Source organism: Merops nubicus, unplaced genomic scaffold (genome assembly GCF_000691845.1).
Source record: "Merops nubicus isolate BGI_N331 unplaced genomic scaffold, ASM69184v1 scaffold47573, whole genome shotgun sequence".
NCBI lineage: Eukaryota > Metazoa > Chordata > Aves > Coraciiformes > Meropidae > Merops > Merops nubicus.
Window position 1 is genome coordinate 66030 of NW_008598023.1, and position 19126 is coordinate 85155.

The window sequence follows — 19126 nt, forward strand, 5'->3', positions numbered from 1 at the left end:
CTCTTTGGCTTTTAAATATGACTTGGATGTGTTTTGGGTGATTTTGGTGAGAGGGTGGAGGAAAAAAAAAAAACAAAAAAAACAAAAACAACAACAAAACCAACCAACCAAAAAAAAAAACCACACAAGAAAACCCCCCAAACAAACAAAAAACCACAAAACAAAAACCAAACAAACAAACAATCCAAACCCTGAATGAAAATAGGAAGTCAAGGAATTATACAAACAAAGGTCAAGAGGAAAACTCTAATTCCAGGAAGTGCTCCTTCAAATAGGAGCAGATGGGGGACCCATCTGGCCAGGAAGAAACGTGCCAGGCTGTGCGTACTGAGGACAAGTCCACGCTCCAAGATCCACCTCCAGCCATGAACAGTCTTCATACTAGGCTGGTTAATTCTGTAATTAATTAGGAGGGATGTGGTTCAAGAGGGAGGCTCGAAAGAAAAATCAGGATGAGATGAAGGTGGTGGACACACCGGCTGCAACACATCTGGGACAACCCATGTAGGTGGTGCTTTGTGCCATGAGCAGAAGCTCTGCCTCTTCAGTCTTTGCAGTCATGTGCATCTCATGGGAGCTTCAGGTAGAAAAAGTAGTTTCAACAGGAAATGTCTGAAAATGGATAGCTTTTACTTTGCACACAGAAAACTTCTAATCCACAAAACTGCAAATAAAGTCACTACATCTAAAGATTAAAACTTGTGTTCTTGCCAGGTTTTGCCCTCATCTGTCAAATGACTAGGCTAAAGTAAACTTGAAATAGATTTTCATTTATTTTTTATCTTCACTGTAATCCAAAGACTGCCCTGTTAAAAGCCTTTCGTAAATCATTTGGTCAGTTTTTCTCAACAAAACAGTCCTTAAGTAATGCTGTATATCAGCCTCCTTTTCGACATTTTCATTTTTTCATCTGACATCTTCTCTTAAAAATAATACAGTGTTTGTCCTATTATCTTTTTTCAAACTGTAAAGAGGGGAGAAGATGGCATCAACTCTCCCCATCACAGCAATTGGAGTATGTGAATCAGTGATGAACATGTTAGCCTGTGGTTTTCTCTACAAGTTTTTCTTTCAATCTTAATGTCTCGTGTTAAAGAAAACAGGTGTGGCAAGAAAATCGGGTTGCTACATCAAAGCTGGCTGCCAGAAGTCACGTTGCCTTTTCTCTGAGGTGCACACTCTTTATGAAATTCCTTCCCAAATGCAATGGGGATTTAACTCTAATCTGACTGACATGAAAAAGTGCCTCTGCTGCTATCCACCACATCATTTGTGTTTGGCCTTTATAGGTCAAGAAAAAGTCAATGAGATGATTCTATAGATGAAACAAGTGAAAAAATACACTTCACCACTAAAGCAGATAAACTCATTTTTCTTGCTAGTCCTGTGAGTAAAAGCTAGCTTGTTTGCAGAGGTCCAGGCAGTTATTTCTTTAGTGAGGGTGGCAGAAGCTTTTTCTTGTTGTTAGTTGTCCGTGCTTTCCTGTTATGCAGTGTGGTCTTCTGTGTAAATGCATTTTAATTTATAATTGACTATTAGAGAGGAATTAAGTGGTTTATCAGAAATAAAAATGCAGTGCTAACACAGTGTGTGCCCCTCTGCAGAGTGATGTGAAGCTGGCATAGGTTGGTGTGGCAGGCTGCTGTGCAGGCACGTCCATGTGGTGCTGAGTGACTGTACAAATGTAGTCACCGAGATGTTCTTCGCCACAACGTTAAACACAATGTCAGCGCAAGTGATCCGTCAACTAGTATTCAGCAGAACCATGTATTCAGTTGCTGTAGACTAATACAATGCTTTTATCTTCAGTGAATAATGTCAATCAGTACAGCTGATGATCCAGCCCCAATATACTTCCAGATGAAGCTGACAAATCCTCACAGTTACATTGAACCTCAACTTTCTTCTTTTTCCTTGTTTTTTCTGTATGGCAGGTAGCTTATTATCTGCAGCCTATTACATCTGCCTGAGTCTGCCGTGCGCTGTTCCGTGACCCCAAGCGCTAGTTGAAGAGTTCAGCTCTGCTAGAGGCAGTCACATTCCTGAAACTCGGATTCCTGAACCCTGGGGTAGCCAGGAACCAACCTCAGTGTATTTTCCTGTAATCTGCATGTGCAGCTGTGTTATGATTTTATTTCAGTTTTGTTTGAGAACCTTATAGTGGTATGTGGGCTTACAGGCAGCTTTGTATTCTAAAGCACTTCTGGTGCTGTTGTAGAGAACTAAGAGGGATGTGTCTTGGATACACAAAAGCTTCTGGGCTTCCTTGCTCTGCGTGAGAGTTTACCAGTGCTGAGCTCTTGAAGAGGGGAAAAAAAAAAAACCTCTCCGTGTTGCAACAAGCTGGTGGAAATATTTGGTAGGCTTTTGAAAGCAGGCATGGAAGAAGCGCTTCCTCACAGCGGGCAAGAGCGTGATGGTTTCAGTGCTACTGGGCGCCAGCAATTAAAGGGAGAAAGAAGATGGGTGTCTGCCATGACAGCAACCTAAAGGGATGTTTGAGGTAGGTAGGGCTCTTGTCCTGAGCTTGGTTTCAGTCTCTTGATGGCTGGACAGGCTCAGACCAATTGGTCCATGTGGGGGCTTTCCTTCTGTTGCCACCAAATGCCTGGCTGTGACTGTGCCCACTCTGTCCTGCACTTGGGGACCTTTTCTCCCGCTCTGTGAGTGCTCTGATCCCTGAAGGACCCTTCCCTCCCACCCTGGCCACTCTTTGTAAAGAAATGATGTTCAAAATTGGGTAACATCTATGTTACAGAGGAAAAAGCTGCAGGGCAAAGAGGCCAGAACTGCTTGGTAAATGTAGCTGCAAGAGTAGTCATACCTAATGCTGCTTCTCAAGGCAAACCTGGCAGGGTCTGGATTGAGCCTCTCTGGCAATCTGGTAAACCATTAAGAATCCCTTCTAATACAGCTGTCATCACTGAACAAAACAAACAGCTACAAACAAAAACAGAAAAGCTTCTACCAAACTCGGGTGGCTCAAGGAACAGGACCACATCCTCTGACACTGAAGGAGGACACCTGACTTGTCTTTGTGCAGTTGGATTTTTTTGTATAACCAATTAGAAATGCAGTTATGGCATCTATGGGCAAGTCCCTTCAGGCACAGAAGAAACCATCTCATGAAGTTTTCATATCTAAACAGACAGGAAGGGAGGAAGTGTGGGTTCCCAAAACAGATTTCACACAACGCCTTTTCTCTTTCAGTAAAGTGAAATATAACTGCCATGCTAAAAGGTTTTGCAGCAGCGATTTGCTTTGAATTGCAAGCATAAGATAAATGTGCTATACAACTCTCAATTTCTCAGCTGTGAAGGTGGTAGAAAGGAGAATGTTCTCTGGTCCAGAACACAAAGATATTTAGAAAGATCTTGTTTCAAAACTTCCAAAACATCTTGCCACAAGTAGAGATTTCTGCATTCCCTGTCTTTTTTGCATAATGTACTGCCCACTCACTCTGCAGCTGTACAAGTACCACTTTTTTGACCACCAAATTTTCTGATGCCATTAGGATTGCTGTCATGTGTCTCAACTCTTACAAAGCAGTTCGCTGTTGCTAGAATTTTCCTTCTGTGAGGAACTGTATTTCTTCCAGAGCATTTTTTTTCCCCAAATATGCCTTGTCTTAGTAAGATTCCACCACATATTGTGTAGATAAATGTTTTTGTAATACAACATCATCCAAGTCAAGGGGAATATAGCCTTTGCCTTTAATGCAGGAAGTCTCAGCCCATAAAATAGGACTGACACCCTAACCTGCAAATAACGTATGATTCAGAATTGAGAATTAGAATCCAGAGAAAACACATTTTTTTAAAAAAATAAAATATTAAAGTACATCATAATATTTGAAATGCTGCATGAGAAGGAATTATTTTTTAAGAGCACTTCTAGTTTATATTATCCAGAGCATTTCAATGGAATAGCTTTGTATTAATAATATCTCATCTATTATGTATATTGCAATATGCCTAACACAATTGCTTAAGTAATTAGGTGCTGCTAATTCTTCTCTTTCTTTTTCTTCCTTTTTTTGAGAAAATAAAGAAATTAGGAAAGTAGTTTAGAGAAAAGTATACATTGCACTACAGACTTTCCACAGATTAGCAGCATCCACCATTGTGTTTCTTGTTTTTTGTACTTCTACAAAAAAAAAGCTCTTCTATTCTGTCTCCATTTTAATGCCCACTGACTACACTATATCATAGCATGATTGCATTATTTATTTCTGATTATTTAATATTTCACTAGAATTCCATTTTTCAACTTGCTTTAATAGAGTCCTATTTTAGAGGTGCAAAATAAGGAAGCTAGGGAATGAAGAAGTAGCTGAATATTGAATTTTTAGACTGAAAGTTCTGAATTAATCTGGATTAAAGAGTCCTGACTCATCCCATCTATAATACACTGACCAAGTTTTGAGATGCCTTTTTTCTTGACACATTGTATAAAGCTTGATCACTTATAATTGTTTTAAATATTTTGTAAGCATTTGAAAAGTCACTGGGAAAAATACAGAGCATTTAGAATTAAATCTGTGAGGCTTCAGCTGGTTTAGATTTTTTCTTTTTTTCCCCCCACTGTGCCTCCATAAGAGATTCCCTCTGTTAAGTCATCACTAAAGCAATCGTGTGCTGCTTAACAGAGGTGTTATTTTCTACTTCATGTGTCTCCCTATGAATTGTGCAAGAGGCATTAGAGAGCCTTGCCTTCCACCAAACACATAAAAAGGCCTAGCAGAAAAAGCTTTACAGATTTATTACATTCTCTATGCGTTGCCTTTCTAGGAGGGAGGGAGAAAGAGAACTGGAGCAGGTCATGCTGCGGAGCAGTCTGCAAGGACACAGGAAAATCTTTGCTAACCCCCAAAGACTTTGAATAACTCCATACAGCCATCCTCATTATTGTGAAGCTATTTTTCAGGCATTACTTAGAGCTGATGTCAAAGAAGCACGCCACAATGTCTGAATCCTCTTCCTCCCCTCAGCCCTTACTTCCACTATTTCTGGGTTGAGGGAAGGAGGGCAGGGAGCGAAGCCCAGGGATGCTCCGAGAGAAGGCAGGTCACAAATAGCCTTCCAGATGGCATTTCCCAGTGCACCTCCCTCTACCAGCCGTGGGCTTCCTATGGCATGATGGTGATCCATTGGGAAGATGTCTGACTTCTGACCTATGGTGGGCAGACTTGTTCTCCTGCTGAGGAGCTTATTTCCAGAGGAGTCCTTTGGCATCAGCAGCCAGAGTAGACCTGGGTAGCGAGTGATCAAGGGTGGGCAGAAATGAAGCAAGATGCATTTTGCCACTTCTGCTGTGTAGCTGACATCTCTTCCGTGTTTTCTGGTGCTTGATCCATGCACAGAATTTCTAAGAACAGCATCCCACATTTAGGCAACTGGATTAAGCCACGTGTCTCTCATTCTTCAGATCTTGTGTGCCGTGAGGACCACAGCAGCTGAGGAAGTGGAAGAACAGTGGCAGAAACCACATTTCTATTTGAAAGGTTCTGTGTTATTTTCCCACGTGCAAACAGCAAGTCACATGGTGCCAATGCAGATTTATTTTAGCGTGCTTGCAGGGAAAGAAAAACAAAAGAAACGAAGAAACTGTAAAGGGATATAGAGTTGCACTGAGAAAGTTATGTATATCATGTTTTGAAGGATCCTCCATCTTCAATTGTCATGGAGTTCAGCATCACTCTCTCCAATTTCAAACAAAACTGAATCTTAACAGTTGCTGAGCTGTGTATGTGACACACCGTGGGTTGTCTTTCCACATGTGACTGCAGCTTTATGGATTTCTCTGATGGGCCTGGCCCTCTGAAGAACAGATATAACTGGGGAACTGCCCTGCTGAAATGCGATGCTCTGTTTCATGATTGTTTTCATTTGCGGCAAAAATTCAACTACTGACATTATTAGGCTGAGCAACATAAGGCCTAAGTACTAATCTGAGGTTTCTTAGTCAGTTCTTGACTTCTCAGACCTTCACTGTTTTGCCATCTGCTATAATTGAAAATTGCCTTCTGCAACCAAAGGGAAAATCTAATTTCTCAGCAAGCCATATGGGGTTATTAAGATCATTAAACCCTGGTATGCCATAATGCCTGGGCCAAAAGGACCACAGGGCATGTAAATATTGTGTGATTCATTTTATAGCTTCAGACTGCAAGTTAGGAATTATTTTGATGGCTATCTTATGATGAAAAGTGGTGGTCATCAAGGAGGTTACTGCAGATGTTGCTTGGTGAGGCCAATCCATGGCACAATTGTTCAGAGCTGTGACAGATGAGAAGTGGTTTTAATAGTGTTTGATTGCAAAGGGTAAATCTTTTGTCTCAGTCTGACAAATGATCAGAACACAGCCAGTGTCCTAAATTGTGCCAGAGATGCCAAAGGCAGCCTTAAATTTTGATGTTAAGAAACTGGAGAATACAACTTCCACTTTTCAGAAGGACCCAGACATGGCTTCTCACACAGGATCTAAAGCTGATGACATAAACTGTACTCCCTTTTCTTCCTTAAGAATGGGAAAGCTATTCCCCCTGCAGATGCGTGCTCTTCAACCATTTGAAACGGAGCTGCTGGAATTTTTCTGTGTTTTCTCTGTTTCTCTAATTGTGAGATTCCATAGGATTTCTTCCTAGCAAACCCCACTGCTATAGATCTGATACAACTACGTGTGAGAATATTAAAGCTGATTTTTGGCTAATAAGGCTTCAGAAATGAATGCAGGAGCTGTGAAATTTACATGAAATTAAAGAAAGAACAGTTCAGTAAATGCAAATAAATGCAGAAATGAATATTTTAATTTGGATTCATGATTAATGCCAAAGGATTACCAGCAAACCACTAAAATGTGGTGATGACATAAACCTCAATGAGAATACAAATTCTATATGCACTAGTTAACTGATGGCAGTAAGCTATTTTTGGTAGGACAGCTTGGAATAATTTATTTGTTCATTTTGAAAAACATAGCTATTGATTATATTTCAGATTGTGTCTTTATGTTAATTATGCCTCAGAATATTTTTTTACTGGTATACTATTGTACCAGTTCCTCCATTTTACAATGTGACAAGTGAAGTCAGTAGTTTTATTCCCATTCTGCAAGTTATTAATTCAATTTTATTGAAAATAGGCATTACTGAGTACTACTTTTCTTTGTGCCATGTAACCAAAAGAGTTAAGAACAAATGGTTATAATTATATATAGGAAAGAATAGTGAAGATTTTTTTTTTTTCCCTCCCCCTATTTTAGTTCTCTAGTGATCTCACTGTAACTCCATTTATTTTCTTTCTAGGTCATGAGTTTCTGTAGGTCATGGTTTCTGTTTTAAGACAATTGAAACCAAAACATGTCTGAATAGGCTTTCATTTCTGCAGCAGTGGGGTCAATACATCTTACTTTTTTGAAATCGAGGTAGTTTAAGGGAGGTAAAAAAAAGTGATTCCTCTTCTAGTCATATTTATTCTGTCCAAATAGCTTCCCTATTTTAGTGTTCTTGGAAATCACAGTTGGAATAAGAAAGCGATCATTACCATTTTTCCAAAAACTGGGAGTTCAGTCAAACTTTTTTTCCGTTTCTAACATGTTCTTTGAGAAACCATGAAAGGGTGTGCTTAGTTTCTAGTTTGCATGAGGCATCCTTTTTTGTCGTTGCTACTGATTTATTTTTGTTTCTAATGGGAGTCTCACAGTCTTCCCCACTTCCTATGCTTTGGCTCGCCTAACAGAATATTCCATCTGAAAGAAGCATGGTTCCATCACACTAGATGGGCCCTGGGAGAGCACCTACTGTTCTCTAACCACTCCTGAGCATTCAGCCTCCCAGCCCAGATGGTACGTGGCACTAGTCTGAAGGACGCACTCCCATAGTGTGGATAGGCTCCAAGCAGGTGTAGCTTTATAGACCAAAAATGCTTGGGAAATGGGTGGGGAGGAGTGGGGACAGGAGGCAAAGACCTTGCCACTACATCAGGATTCTCAGACTTCCTATGACTTTGTGGATAGCTAAACGAACCTGCTGCAGTGATGGTATCACTTTTATTTAGCCATGGATTACTCTTCACCACTGTGTCTTGTATGTTAGGCACAAGCATGTGCCTCCTCTTTTGTTGCAACTACTCTCTTGCAGTTACATTTGTTTGAGATGATTGTATGTAAAAACCCTCACCGTGCACTATTTGCAGCATCCATCCTAATTCGTCTCATACAAGGGGAGACCTCAGTAGTGAAGTGTTGCTGGCAGGACATGCACACCCTTAACAGAAATTATCGTTATGCCTGAATGGTAATTAAAGACAGCACAAACCCAGCAAAATCCTAACTCATCTGAAACTAACAGGGTTTTCATCTCCATCATGTGCAAGTTTTGTTTCTGGCTTCTTTATGCATTGCTGGTGGTGCTGGCCTTTGATGTGCACCACAAGTGAGCCCATGAGGAATTGTGTAATGAAAATAATTTGAAGACATCCCTGACTTAATCTATCTTGGAAAAGATCAAGAGCTTGCAATGTCATCGCTGTCATGTAAGGCTGAGCGTGTTTATATTTGTCTAGCTTCAGTCCCAAGGGTGCCCTGAGCTATGTACGTGACTCACCTGCGTATCTTTACCTACTGCATTATTAAAGCAGTCAATATATATATAGCTATTGTGGCTTAATGTCTCAAATTTTGAGAAATAGACCAATCTAAACATCGGTGCCATGTGTAAGTTGTGTTTTATTGACTTCTCTTTTCTCATTATTACACCGATTCTTCCAGCATGGGATTTTTTCATAGTCTTTGTTTAGCTTCTGATTTCAGTCTTAGCAGTGTATCTAATCAATATTTATTTTTACCTGTGTGCATGATTCAGAGCATCATCAGGCTTCTTCAGTTTTAAGTAGCAAATTACAAGCTTTGTCTCAATAAAACTGGCAATACTGGAAATATCTTCAGGAGATGACTTGGGGTTGTCTATAGCAGAACCCTTACTGCAAAGCTGTACAAGAAACAAAAACGTTATTTACTAATGTTATAATACAACTTCTGTTAGCTAGAAATATTTTTTTATAACTGACAAAAGGAGAAAACTGGCTTCTAAGTAAAATACACCCTGACTTTAACTAGACTTAGCACTACAAAAATCAGTACAAATACGTGTGAACATAATATAAAATGCAGTGTCATCTTCCTGGAAGGGCTAGTCAAGAGAGCAGAAAATAAGCTGAAAACTAAAAAGCACTGTTAGGAAAGGCACTATATTTTTCCCATTTTCAAAAATAAAGGCTCAGCTTCAGGCTCTCACAACCCGTGGCTGTCCTGACGTTGGAGGAGGAGTCTCGGACAGCTCTTTATTTATTTCAGTAAGCCAGTGGTGAACTCTGCCTTAGCCTCTGCTGCCTTTGTCCCATGGGCAGGACAGCAGGGAGTGATACAAAGCAAGGAAAACAGACACTCTCCCCCTCATTTAATGGCCGGCCTTGTTCTTCCAGAAAACTGTTAGAGAAAACAAAAAGGATGAGATCAACCATCTTTCCCATCTTCATGAGACATACAGAATTTAGCAGAGGGAAACATTTCCTGTTTAAAAAACCCCTTTTTTTCCTGATAGATAAATTGCCTGCTGTTCAGTACAGCCAGTGACCGTCTCATTAAATAATGTTCCATTTCATAATGTGCATCATTACAATTAGATAACCCACAACTCAAAGTTTTGGAGAGTCTTCAGCACTGGCAGAGCTACGATTCTGGACAGGACCACCTTCAGTCCTCAAATCTTTGTTTCATTAATCTGCCTGCAATCTGATTTTGTAATACCAAAGAGTAGTTAAAATTAGCTTTTAGTTCTCAAGAAAATTCAACTGTAAGCAATGAGACATCAGTAAACAAATAGATTAAGTCTAAGAGCCTTGTCTTTAAGGACAATAACCATATAGTGCTACTAATGAAAATGCAATTGAGTGTCCTTTGCTTGGATAAACATCCCTAACAAGATTGTTTAGTGTGCAATGATTTCATCTGACTAAGTGACTTCACTGCAAATCAGCTTTAAAAGTAGATTTCTAATAAAGATTAACAAATTAATATTTATCTAGGCTGTGTGTTTAGTTCTGCATCATGCTGAGACCAGTGCTGAGGACTCTTATGGCACTGATGTGCAACTGCAGCCTAATGTGGTTGAACCCAGCCTTGACTTTAAATGGAGTATAACCAAGAGACCTTCACTTGAGTCCAGTTTTGCCCATCACCAAAGCTTCTAAACAGAAGGAGGAGTGTCTGGCCTGTTTTCTAGCTCCTCCTTAGTAATGAGTTTAGTTATAGTAGTTTCTTGTGCCTGTGTAGTTAAAATCCAGTGGTGGATCTTTAGGAGGTGCAATGTCAGCTCAGCATTTTTAGATCTCTTCGGAAGATTAAATCTGTCAAGAAAAAAAGCTCTTCTATAGATATATCTTTCTTCCCATGTGTGATCCCTAAAAGCAAGAAGGATAATAGACCCACATGAAGACTTAGCACCTCCAAAGCTAACCCTATCTATTAGAATTTTGTGCATTGGTTAGAGATCAGCACAATTCTTTACAGGCAACAAGGGTCATTCAAGGAAGCGTCCCCCTCATTCAGGTGTGATAAATATTTTTTTCTTTCCCATCCCTTCTCAGCTGAGTGAAGTTACACAGTGTATATAATAACACCCATACATTAAAGATTTTCTATCATCTTGTTATCAGTAGAAGTTATAAATCAGAGAATTCATCACTTTTAACTTTGCTCATGGTACCGTATATATCTGCTGAAGTGTCTCTGTGGATAAGACATGCTATGTGTAGCTAAAAGACCCAGAGAATTATATTCACATCAGTGAACATAAAAGTATCATCAAGTTTTTCTGTAATAACACTTTTCAGCTGAATTGGCTATGCTGTGACCTCTGTTAAATTTATGGGAATGAGAGATTTGAGGCTACTCCCTGGACTTTCAAGTTCTTGAATGATTGTGAGAAGAAAAGAATCATTTAGGGATCCCTTCAGTATAAAGTGCTGCAATTCAGAGTTTCCTCGAGTCTTACTGCTGATATGAAGACTTATGTTTAGACCTGCATAACCCCTCAGTTATCTTTGACAAAAACCAAGACATGAGTCTCTGTAAACCATATCTGAACAGATAAGGATTCAGAAAATATGTTTAAATACAGTGAAGATTGGGTTCTGCCAGGTCTTCTCTAAGACATCTCAGAGTAAGAGTTCAAAGAAATAACTCAATCTTTAATCTCACAAAATCAGGGTAATATTTTGAAGGGATGTGCCTGTGTTTGGCACCGTTTAGGCTGTATATTTTTCACATCCCAAACTCTCTCCTGTCTTTTTGTGTAGCATATCTGCAGTGGATCCATGCACTTGAGATAGAACCCTTCACACTAATCACATAAAAGCAACAGCAACATGCACCAAAAGTAGGATTCAACTTAATTTTACAGAAATGGCTCTTTATAATATACAAAATAACCCTAGTGTCTGTTATTAGTGACATGCACAATGAAATGTGCTCATAGGTATAAGGCACTGGTTTTGGGTAGCAATATAGACACAGCTGGAAAGGGTTTTCTGTTGGGCAAACCACCTCAGCACAGTTCAAAAAGGACATAATCATTTTCCAAGCTCTGATGAAGGTGATAACCTTTTGTGTGTGTTTCATCACCCTTTACTGTTTTTTTGCTGGCCTTTCTGATAAAAGGACCTGGCTATGCAGCAGGAGAAGGACTGCTCCCTTGTGCTGTCCTGTCTGCCACTGAATACTGAATCTGAGAGTTTTTGAGGGGTGAGGCAAAGACAGTGCCAGAAGACACCTGAGAGAGCTCATTTGGGGAAGTACCCAGGGGAAGAGTTAGGCAGGAAGGAGACAGTGAGTTGGGATTTTGCAGCACAGGTGGGGATGTGGAGAAGAGTTGTAGAAAGCCCTCACATCTGAGTTTCAAAGGGGAAGAGTAAAAGGAAAATTTCCTACGGATCTAAAGGAGCTTCTGTAGCTACAGATTTTTGTAACTTTGGAAAACCCTGCTGGACTGAGAGCATGGGAAGAAGAAAGGCTGTGCCAGGCACAGACATAACGAGCAGGGAGGAGATTTGTTTGCAATTTTCATGTTTCACCTAGCAGAACCGAGATTTCTGCAGTCCAATAACACTACCTTTGAAGATCAAAAGGGCTCTTGGTGGTTTTGGAGTGCTTTAAGTAAAAGGTAAGAGCAGCTCCATCTCACTCCTTTGAATACCTTAAGGTCTTGTCACAAGGATATTCAAATATAGATGTGGGCTTGGAGAGGCCGTTATATTTTGTACCATTGAGGGCTTCTTTTCCCAGTGTTATGTTACTGAATTTTATTTGAATTCCAAAGCGGGAAATTTGGAGGTACATTTTTACATCAGACTTTGGAGAGCTTTTGGTCTGCAGAAATCTTGCCAATATCTTAAAGGTTACAGAAGCTATGAAATTGAAGCAATCAGTTAAACATCTGAAACTTTACAGCCAGTCTGGGGTTAAAACCCTGCAATGTAGCACATTGTTCTTTACCATGTCTAGTGTATCTACCAGTTTTTTTTACTTTCAGAGTTAGTCTACCTGAGAGGGTCTCTGTCAGTGGCTAAAAATATTTTCCCAGAAATAATATTTAATTGTGCCAAGGGATATTTATATTTTCACAGGGGATCTTGTTACAACTCAAGGCCATTGTGCACGTTTTCTGTATGTGCATCCTTTAGAAGACTGCTGAGTTATCCCATTCAGAGTTACCAAGTGTATAAATGCAATGTAAGGAATGAAAGCATTACCTGTGATTTTTGTTTTAGTGGTGAACTAATTCTGTCATATGTTCACTGAGAAAAAAGGTTTCCTTTGCAATGTCCAATTATATTATAAATATATTGCTGAAACCACAGTCATATAAATACTTGTGATAGAATACTTTGTCAAAGGTCACAGAACAAGTCTGTGACGCTGTGAACTTAGCATAGATCTTACTGTGGTATTAAGGCTTTATTTTTGGCAGCCAGAAAATTTTTATGAGTAAAAATATCCCAGGCATTCACTAATAAGAAAGAGAGGAAAAGATCTCACCATGGCTTTGGCAAAAGACCAGTGGAAATGCTGATCATTAAGGGTAGCTTCCTAGTCAGCATGTGTGGATGTCGGAAGAATAAAATTAGAGCTCTGGTGATCTGTACATTGGCATGTTTGAACTGTTCTCACTGCAGAGAAGGTGACAGGTTCAGGTGTAAGAAACTGGCAATGGTCACAGTTTACTAATTGCTATTATAGGTTTGGCATATGCTAAATTCAGGAACATCGTTTGCCTCAAAGAAGATGCCAAGTAGATACCAATCTACATGTGTGGGTATAAATATACGTTTGATAGCAAATTCAGCTTGGGAAAAAAGTCAATTTGGTCAAGTGGTGTATGCCAATGAGATTCTTTGGCAAATTCCATGAGATCACTCATGCTTTCTTCTGACAGACTGAAAGGGTTAAGGGTTAGAGTACAGAAATAACTTGCTAACCTAGCTTTTTCTTTTTTTTTTTTGTTAGCGGAGGAACATTTAACCATGCCTATCCGTTTTAAAGAGAATTTTGTGGCTTTCCCTGGGGTGATTTGGGTTTTAGAGTGGCTAATCAGAGGGACAAACCTGAAAAGGCAAGAAAGATTTAATTAGTGCCTTTTCTTCTGGCTAGCCAAGGGTCCTAACCAGATGCCTTCACTTCAGAGCCATCCAAGTAATCAGCCTGGTAACATCACTGCATTGCACATCAGGCACCTGGCAAGTCGAACACTAACTGCATCCCAGAAAATGTCTGCTGAGGAAGGCTACTCCTGAAAATAACTTTCAAAAATTGGTAGCGAGCCTTGCACAGGGCTGAAAGCAAACTGCTTTTTGTGTATTGCACTGTAATCTGGTCCTTACAGCTATTAGGCACTATCAGAAGTACTGCAGGAAACCAGCGTAACAAAGAACTAGTTAATGGCGGTTTTCTCTCAGTGGAGAGAAAAAAAAAAAAAGTCAGTCTGGAGAATAAAGAGAGAGAGGATTTTCTCTCAATGATGCGATTTCATGCAGCATAACTTTCCAGCTTCTATTCAAAGTCATACTGATGTCTTGGTAAGCAATTTCAGTCAGCGGAGCAGGAACTGTATATAAACCCCCTGTCTTTATTGTTAATGAGATTTGTGTAAATAACTTGCTAGAAAACATATTGAAAATATATAATTCACTACTAAATATGAAAGCAGATGTCAGGTAGGAACTAAATTTACTAGGCTTCCTGCAAGTGCTCTGCAGTGGATAATTCAAATAATATGTACGCATGATATTTTTGGCATATTAGCTGCTCTCTACAGAGTTAGCACTGGATTCTCTAATAGTAATGTGTGTGCAGGGTGCATTTGCTATCTTGGGCATATTATTGGTTACACAGTACTGGCTGAGAGCCAAATACACCTCAGTTATGCTAAGTTGTGAGAAATGAGCTCTCTTTCTATTCAGAAAAGAGCACTGTTTGCCAGAAAAGCGTAGATCTGGTGAGTATTGACTTTTCCAGATGGATTTACTAGGCTGCTTGCCCTCACCATGGGGTCTAGTGGGGTGGCATTTAGCCTTGCTCCCCTCACAGTTCCATTGGGTTTATCTTAAGCACTGTCTCTGTCTAGACTTAAATCCCTTCTTTGACTACAACCAGCTTTTTTTTCAGGAACCAGGGTTATGTGGTGATTTGGTGACCAGGTGGGGTGGAATGCTAGAGAAGTTCAAACCTAAATTTTATGCTCCCCAAAAGCTGACAGATTTTGCATATCTGTTACCATTTGGGTCTTTTTTGGAGACAAGAACTCTCTGGAAAAATGAGATTTCTAGTGCCCACCGAATGCAGAGGATACAGAATTTTAGTTTGTGCTCATTTCTACGTGGATGCCGCTTCATAAAAATAAACTTGACGTGAATCTTTCCCTCCCACAGAATCTAACGATGTTCCCTGCAGCACTCCTAAGCCTAAGTCATTCCTATTTATTGGCCCAACTACAGATAAAGGCTTTACCTCCCTCCGGTGTAAACTTAGGGGTCTTTCTCATATTGTAAATAATTTGCTTCGGAAGAATTGAATCAGGAACAAAGGTTTTAGGAAAATATCTGTTTTACTTCAGCTTACTTGGTGTGCTGCGCTATAAATCTGTGCCTCTCATTACCAATCCCTATTATATGGAGTGCTCCTGTTATCAGTACTGCCATGGTGAGAGGAGTAGTCACAGAAGAGGAAAAAAAAAAAAAGGCAGCTAAACAAAAAACCAACCCCAAAGCTCTCTAATGAAACATATATTGTGGAATCAATATACTGCAATAGTTTCTAGGGAACTTTATATTCTGTACAACACACTGAAATCTCCTCTATAGATTGCCTTTGTAATACAAAATTTGTCAGTCCTCCACTGTGAATCCATCCAAGATCAAACTGAACCAAGGATGGTGTAAATATTCCATGTGAAAACCAAACAATCAGACCAAAGTCAAAACTGATACCAGTACCTCCTCTTGATAGGATTGTAGTTCAAAATGCCTACTGGAGTTAGAAGCGGGAGCATCAGACTGTTGATAGTGTTCACAGGAGGAGCTGGCCAAAATGAATGTTTTTTTGGAGGCAACTGTCAGCTGGTGTGATGTGACTATATTGTAGCAAGATTTTGAGAGCTGTCATGATTGCTTGGAAAATGCAATATAATTTCAGGCCAACTAATTTAATCCCTTTGATGCCAAGAGATTTGCTACTGCTAAGTCCAAGCACAGAGATATCTCACCAGCACTTTTATTAAGGCAAACTATGTGAAAGGTTCACTCCATTTTGATGGACAGGATTATTAGGGAAAAGCAATAATTTGCTGAAGCCTTATTTTCATGTCATTTCTGGAGATGACATTAAAGTTAGCTGCAAGGCCAGCTCTCTCCTCTGCCCCTAACTCAGGATGGTGTGGATTGGGTAAACTCCACCAACAATCCTCTCAACACTCTTGTCAGCATTAGAAACACAGCACATATCCGTGCCTCAGGAATAAACAGAAATAAAGCTCTTCCCTAAAGTAACCTAACGAGAATTCATTCCCCCCACAACTTTTTATTGTTTGGTTCACCTCTGTAGAGCTTTTCAGCATTTATATTCATTTTACACTGTCAAAAGCTGAACAGGAGTAAGATAACAAATGGTTCTGGTAGCAGCTGTCACCACCTACTGTCTGTGTATGCCTGTGTGAATCTCTAAATGGAAATAAAGTACTTTAATAACACATTTTCTCTAAACTGTCCTCATGGATAAAGTTACTCTCAAATCAGTCCATGAACACTTTCCAATTCGGTGCCCACTTCAGCCTGCATCTCTCTCTCTCTCCCCTCTGCAGAGTCTATGTAGGTATGCAGCAGCATGATTTAAAGACATTTCGGATAGAAAATACTCTAACAGCACATCTTCTGTGACTGCTGCTTGCCTGCATTAGCTGCTTTTGGTGCTTGAACCTTCTCATCACTTCTCATTTTCTCGATATAAATTAAGCTGATTGTCTGTTCCATTTTTGCACTGCATTGGCTGTAGCCAGGAGGTGCCCAGAACCACAAATTAAACAGGAATTGTTCTACCCATTCCTGTACAATACCTTCCAGGAGCAGATGGCAGCTAGGAGGATAAACACCTCCAATTTCTCAGGGCCCTGCAGGTAAAAGAATCCACTTTGAGATGGGCTCTAAGGCACTGCTGTGAATTGAGAGGGTCTAAGGAGCATCACACCTTTGTGTTTACCTGTTGTAGGGTATCACGAGGCCTACAATACATGTAGGGAGATGTGGGGTTCAAACACCTAAAGGTGTTTAGCTGACCAGCTTTGAGAGAAGCCCTTTATGGATCCAGCAGTGACATCCCCTGAGCCATGCATTGAGTATTGAACAGAAGTTCGAGCTCCTGTCTTTCAAGATGGGCTAGTGCCTCCTCCAACAATGTCCCAAGTATTTTTATTTCTTCTTTTTTTTTCCCCTCTCTCTTTTTTTTTTTTTTTCTTCTTGTGTTACCTACTGAGGAATCTTCTATCTGAATCTCATCTGTTTCGCAGCAATGGTAAAATGTGTGGTATGCATGTGGTTAGGCCAATGAGGCTTTTGATTGTAAGTGACAAGTGGTGGGTGATTACTTTTAATCAAATATATTGCTTAACATTTGCAAAGTATGGAGAAAATATTTGGTGCTTTTGAGCACCTGTCACTTCCAGGTAAATAATTTAAAAGCATATGAGGAAGCCAATTACAGTTAATTAGAAATTGACTGATGTGCTTTGGCACCAAAATGATTGGAAAATGTAGCATGTCCTTCTAGAACAGGGAGTTTTGCTCTTGTACACACACACGAATGAAGAAATACATTATTTTATGGTCAACATGTAGTAATCCTTTGAGAAAAAGAGTACTTTATAAGCCAGATATGTAACAGCAGTTCAGGCAAAAAGAACAAGGGCATGAATCCCTATAGACAAATAGCTGTGCAGTTCTTCAGCTTTATTTCGTGGTGATGGGCATGCTGGAAATATCTAGAAGATTAATAGATTCAAATTCAGTGATCAAAAAATGGGAGCATGTCCAAATGGATCATTATAACAGATTCCCACTCTATCCCACAAGCCAGATCTGAGCCATCTATAAGCTTCGCATTCCTGGTCTAAAATCTTCTGCAGCCATAAAAGACAGTAAGTATCAGTTTAAAAAAAAAAAAAAATCCATTTCTTGGCTTTGCAGCCTAAAAATACAGTGATGGGACTATAGGGAGAGAAAAATTCCTCATTATCTGGGTTGCTTTTTTATCTGTTTTTAAAGGAAGTTAAATAAGTGGGATCTATTTAGGAAACTACTTTGTTATTAGAGGTTAAAGGAATATCTGTAGAGAGTAAAGTCAGCATCTCACACTTGGGCTTTGGGAGATCAGTGATTGTCATCTTTGATGTTCTCTGTCTGAGACCTAGTGTACTCCCAAGAAGTTTCTAGAGGATCTGTGTTGATGATAAGGATAGCTAAATTTACGAGCCTGATTTTTAGCTCTAGAAAGCTGGTGCTAAAAATAAATATTTAGCCTTTCACACCTCTCCCTTGAGGACATTCATGGTGTTGAACTGTGTCTAGTTCTTGCACAGCTCTTCTGGTGAGGGGATAGGGAAAATTATAAAAGTCCCACTTTGTACCCCTTTCATTCCAGTGGCTGACCAGGAATTCCAGTCTCCATGCTCCATAAGGCAAGGGATTACACACTGTTAGATATTGATGCCTTTTTTGACCTCAAGACTCATCTGCAGAAAGAGAGAAGGTGGAGGAAGGGTGGGCAGAAATTTCAAGGGGGACAGAGATCTACTCGAGAGAGTCCAGTGAAGGGCTACAAAGATGATTGGGAGACTGGAACACCTGCTTTATGAGGAGAGGCTGGGAGACCTGGGGCTTTTTAGTCTGGAGAAGAGAAGACTTAGGGGGGATCTAATTAATGTGTATAAATATATGCAGGCTGGGTGTCAGGCAGGAAAGGGCAGCCGCTTCTCACGTATGCCCTGCGATAGGACAGGGGGCAATGGTTACAAGCTGGAGCACAAGAAGTTCCACCTCAACATGAGGAAGAACTTCTTTACTGTAAGAGTTACAGAGTGCTGGAACAGGCTCCCCAGGGAGGTTGTGGAGTATCCTACCTTGGAGGCTTTTAAGACCCGTCTGGATGGGTTCCTGTGTGACCTGCCCTAGACTAGATGGTCCTGCTCTGGCAGGGGTCTTGGACTCAATAATCTCTGGAGGTCCCTTCCATCCCCTAACGTTCTGTGATTCTGTGAAATGTGGCTGTGCGCTGGTTTTTCTGCGGCAGCTAGCACTGATTTAACGGTCACAACAGGGAGCACGTACAAAGATCCTAATCTTACAGTGCTCCCAGGACTGTCCTTGCAGTAGTGCCTCTAAGAAGGCTGCCTGTGCTTTCCTGATCTGTTCTCCCAGTGAATAGACTGCTCAAGATGGACTTCTTTTCACTTAAGTATTTATATAGGAAATATTCATTTTTTGCTTCTCCTATTATGAAATTAGAATCATAGAATCATTTAGGT

The 19126-nt window shown here is 40.1% G+C and overlaps 1 protein-coding gene across 1 annotated transcript in view; it reads right to left on the minus strand.

Annotated features, from left to right (window-relative positions):
* SPATA16 (spermatogenesis associated 16) overlaps positions 1 to 8989 on the minus strand; it is a gene marked incomplete at its 5' end in the record, with an annotated part of 64841 nt that extends 55852 nt beyond the window's left edge. Inside the window, 1 exon segment of the mRNA XM_008936878.1 lies at positions 8847 to 8989. Within this exon segment, the coding sequence (XP_008935126.1) occupies positions 8847 to 8989 (143 nt within the window).
* Positions 8990 to 19126: the final 10137 nt, after the last annotated feature.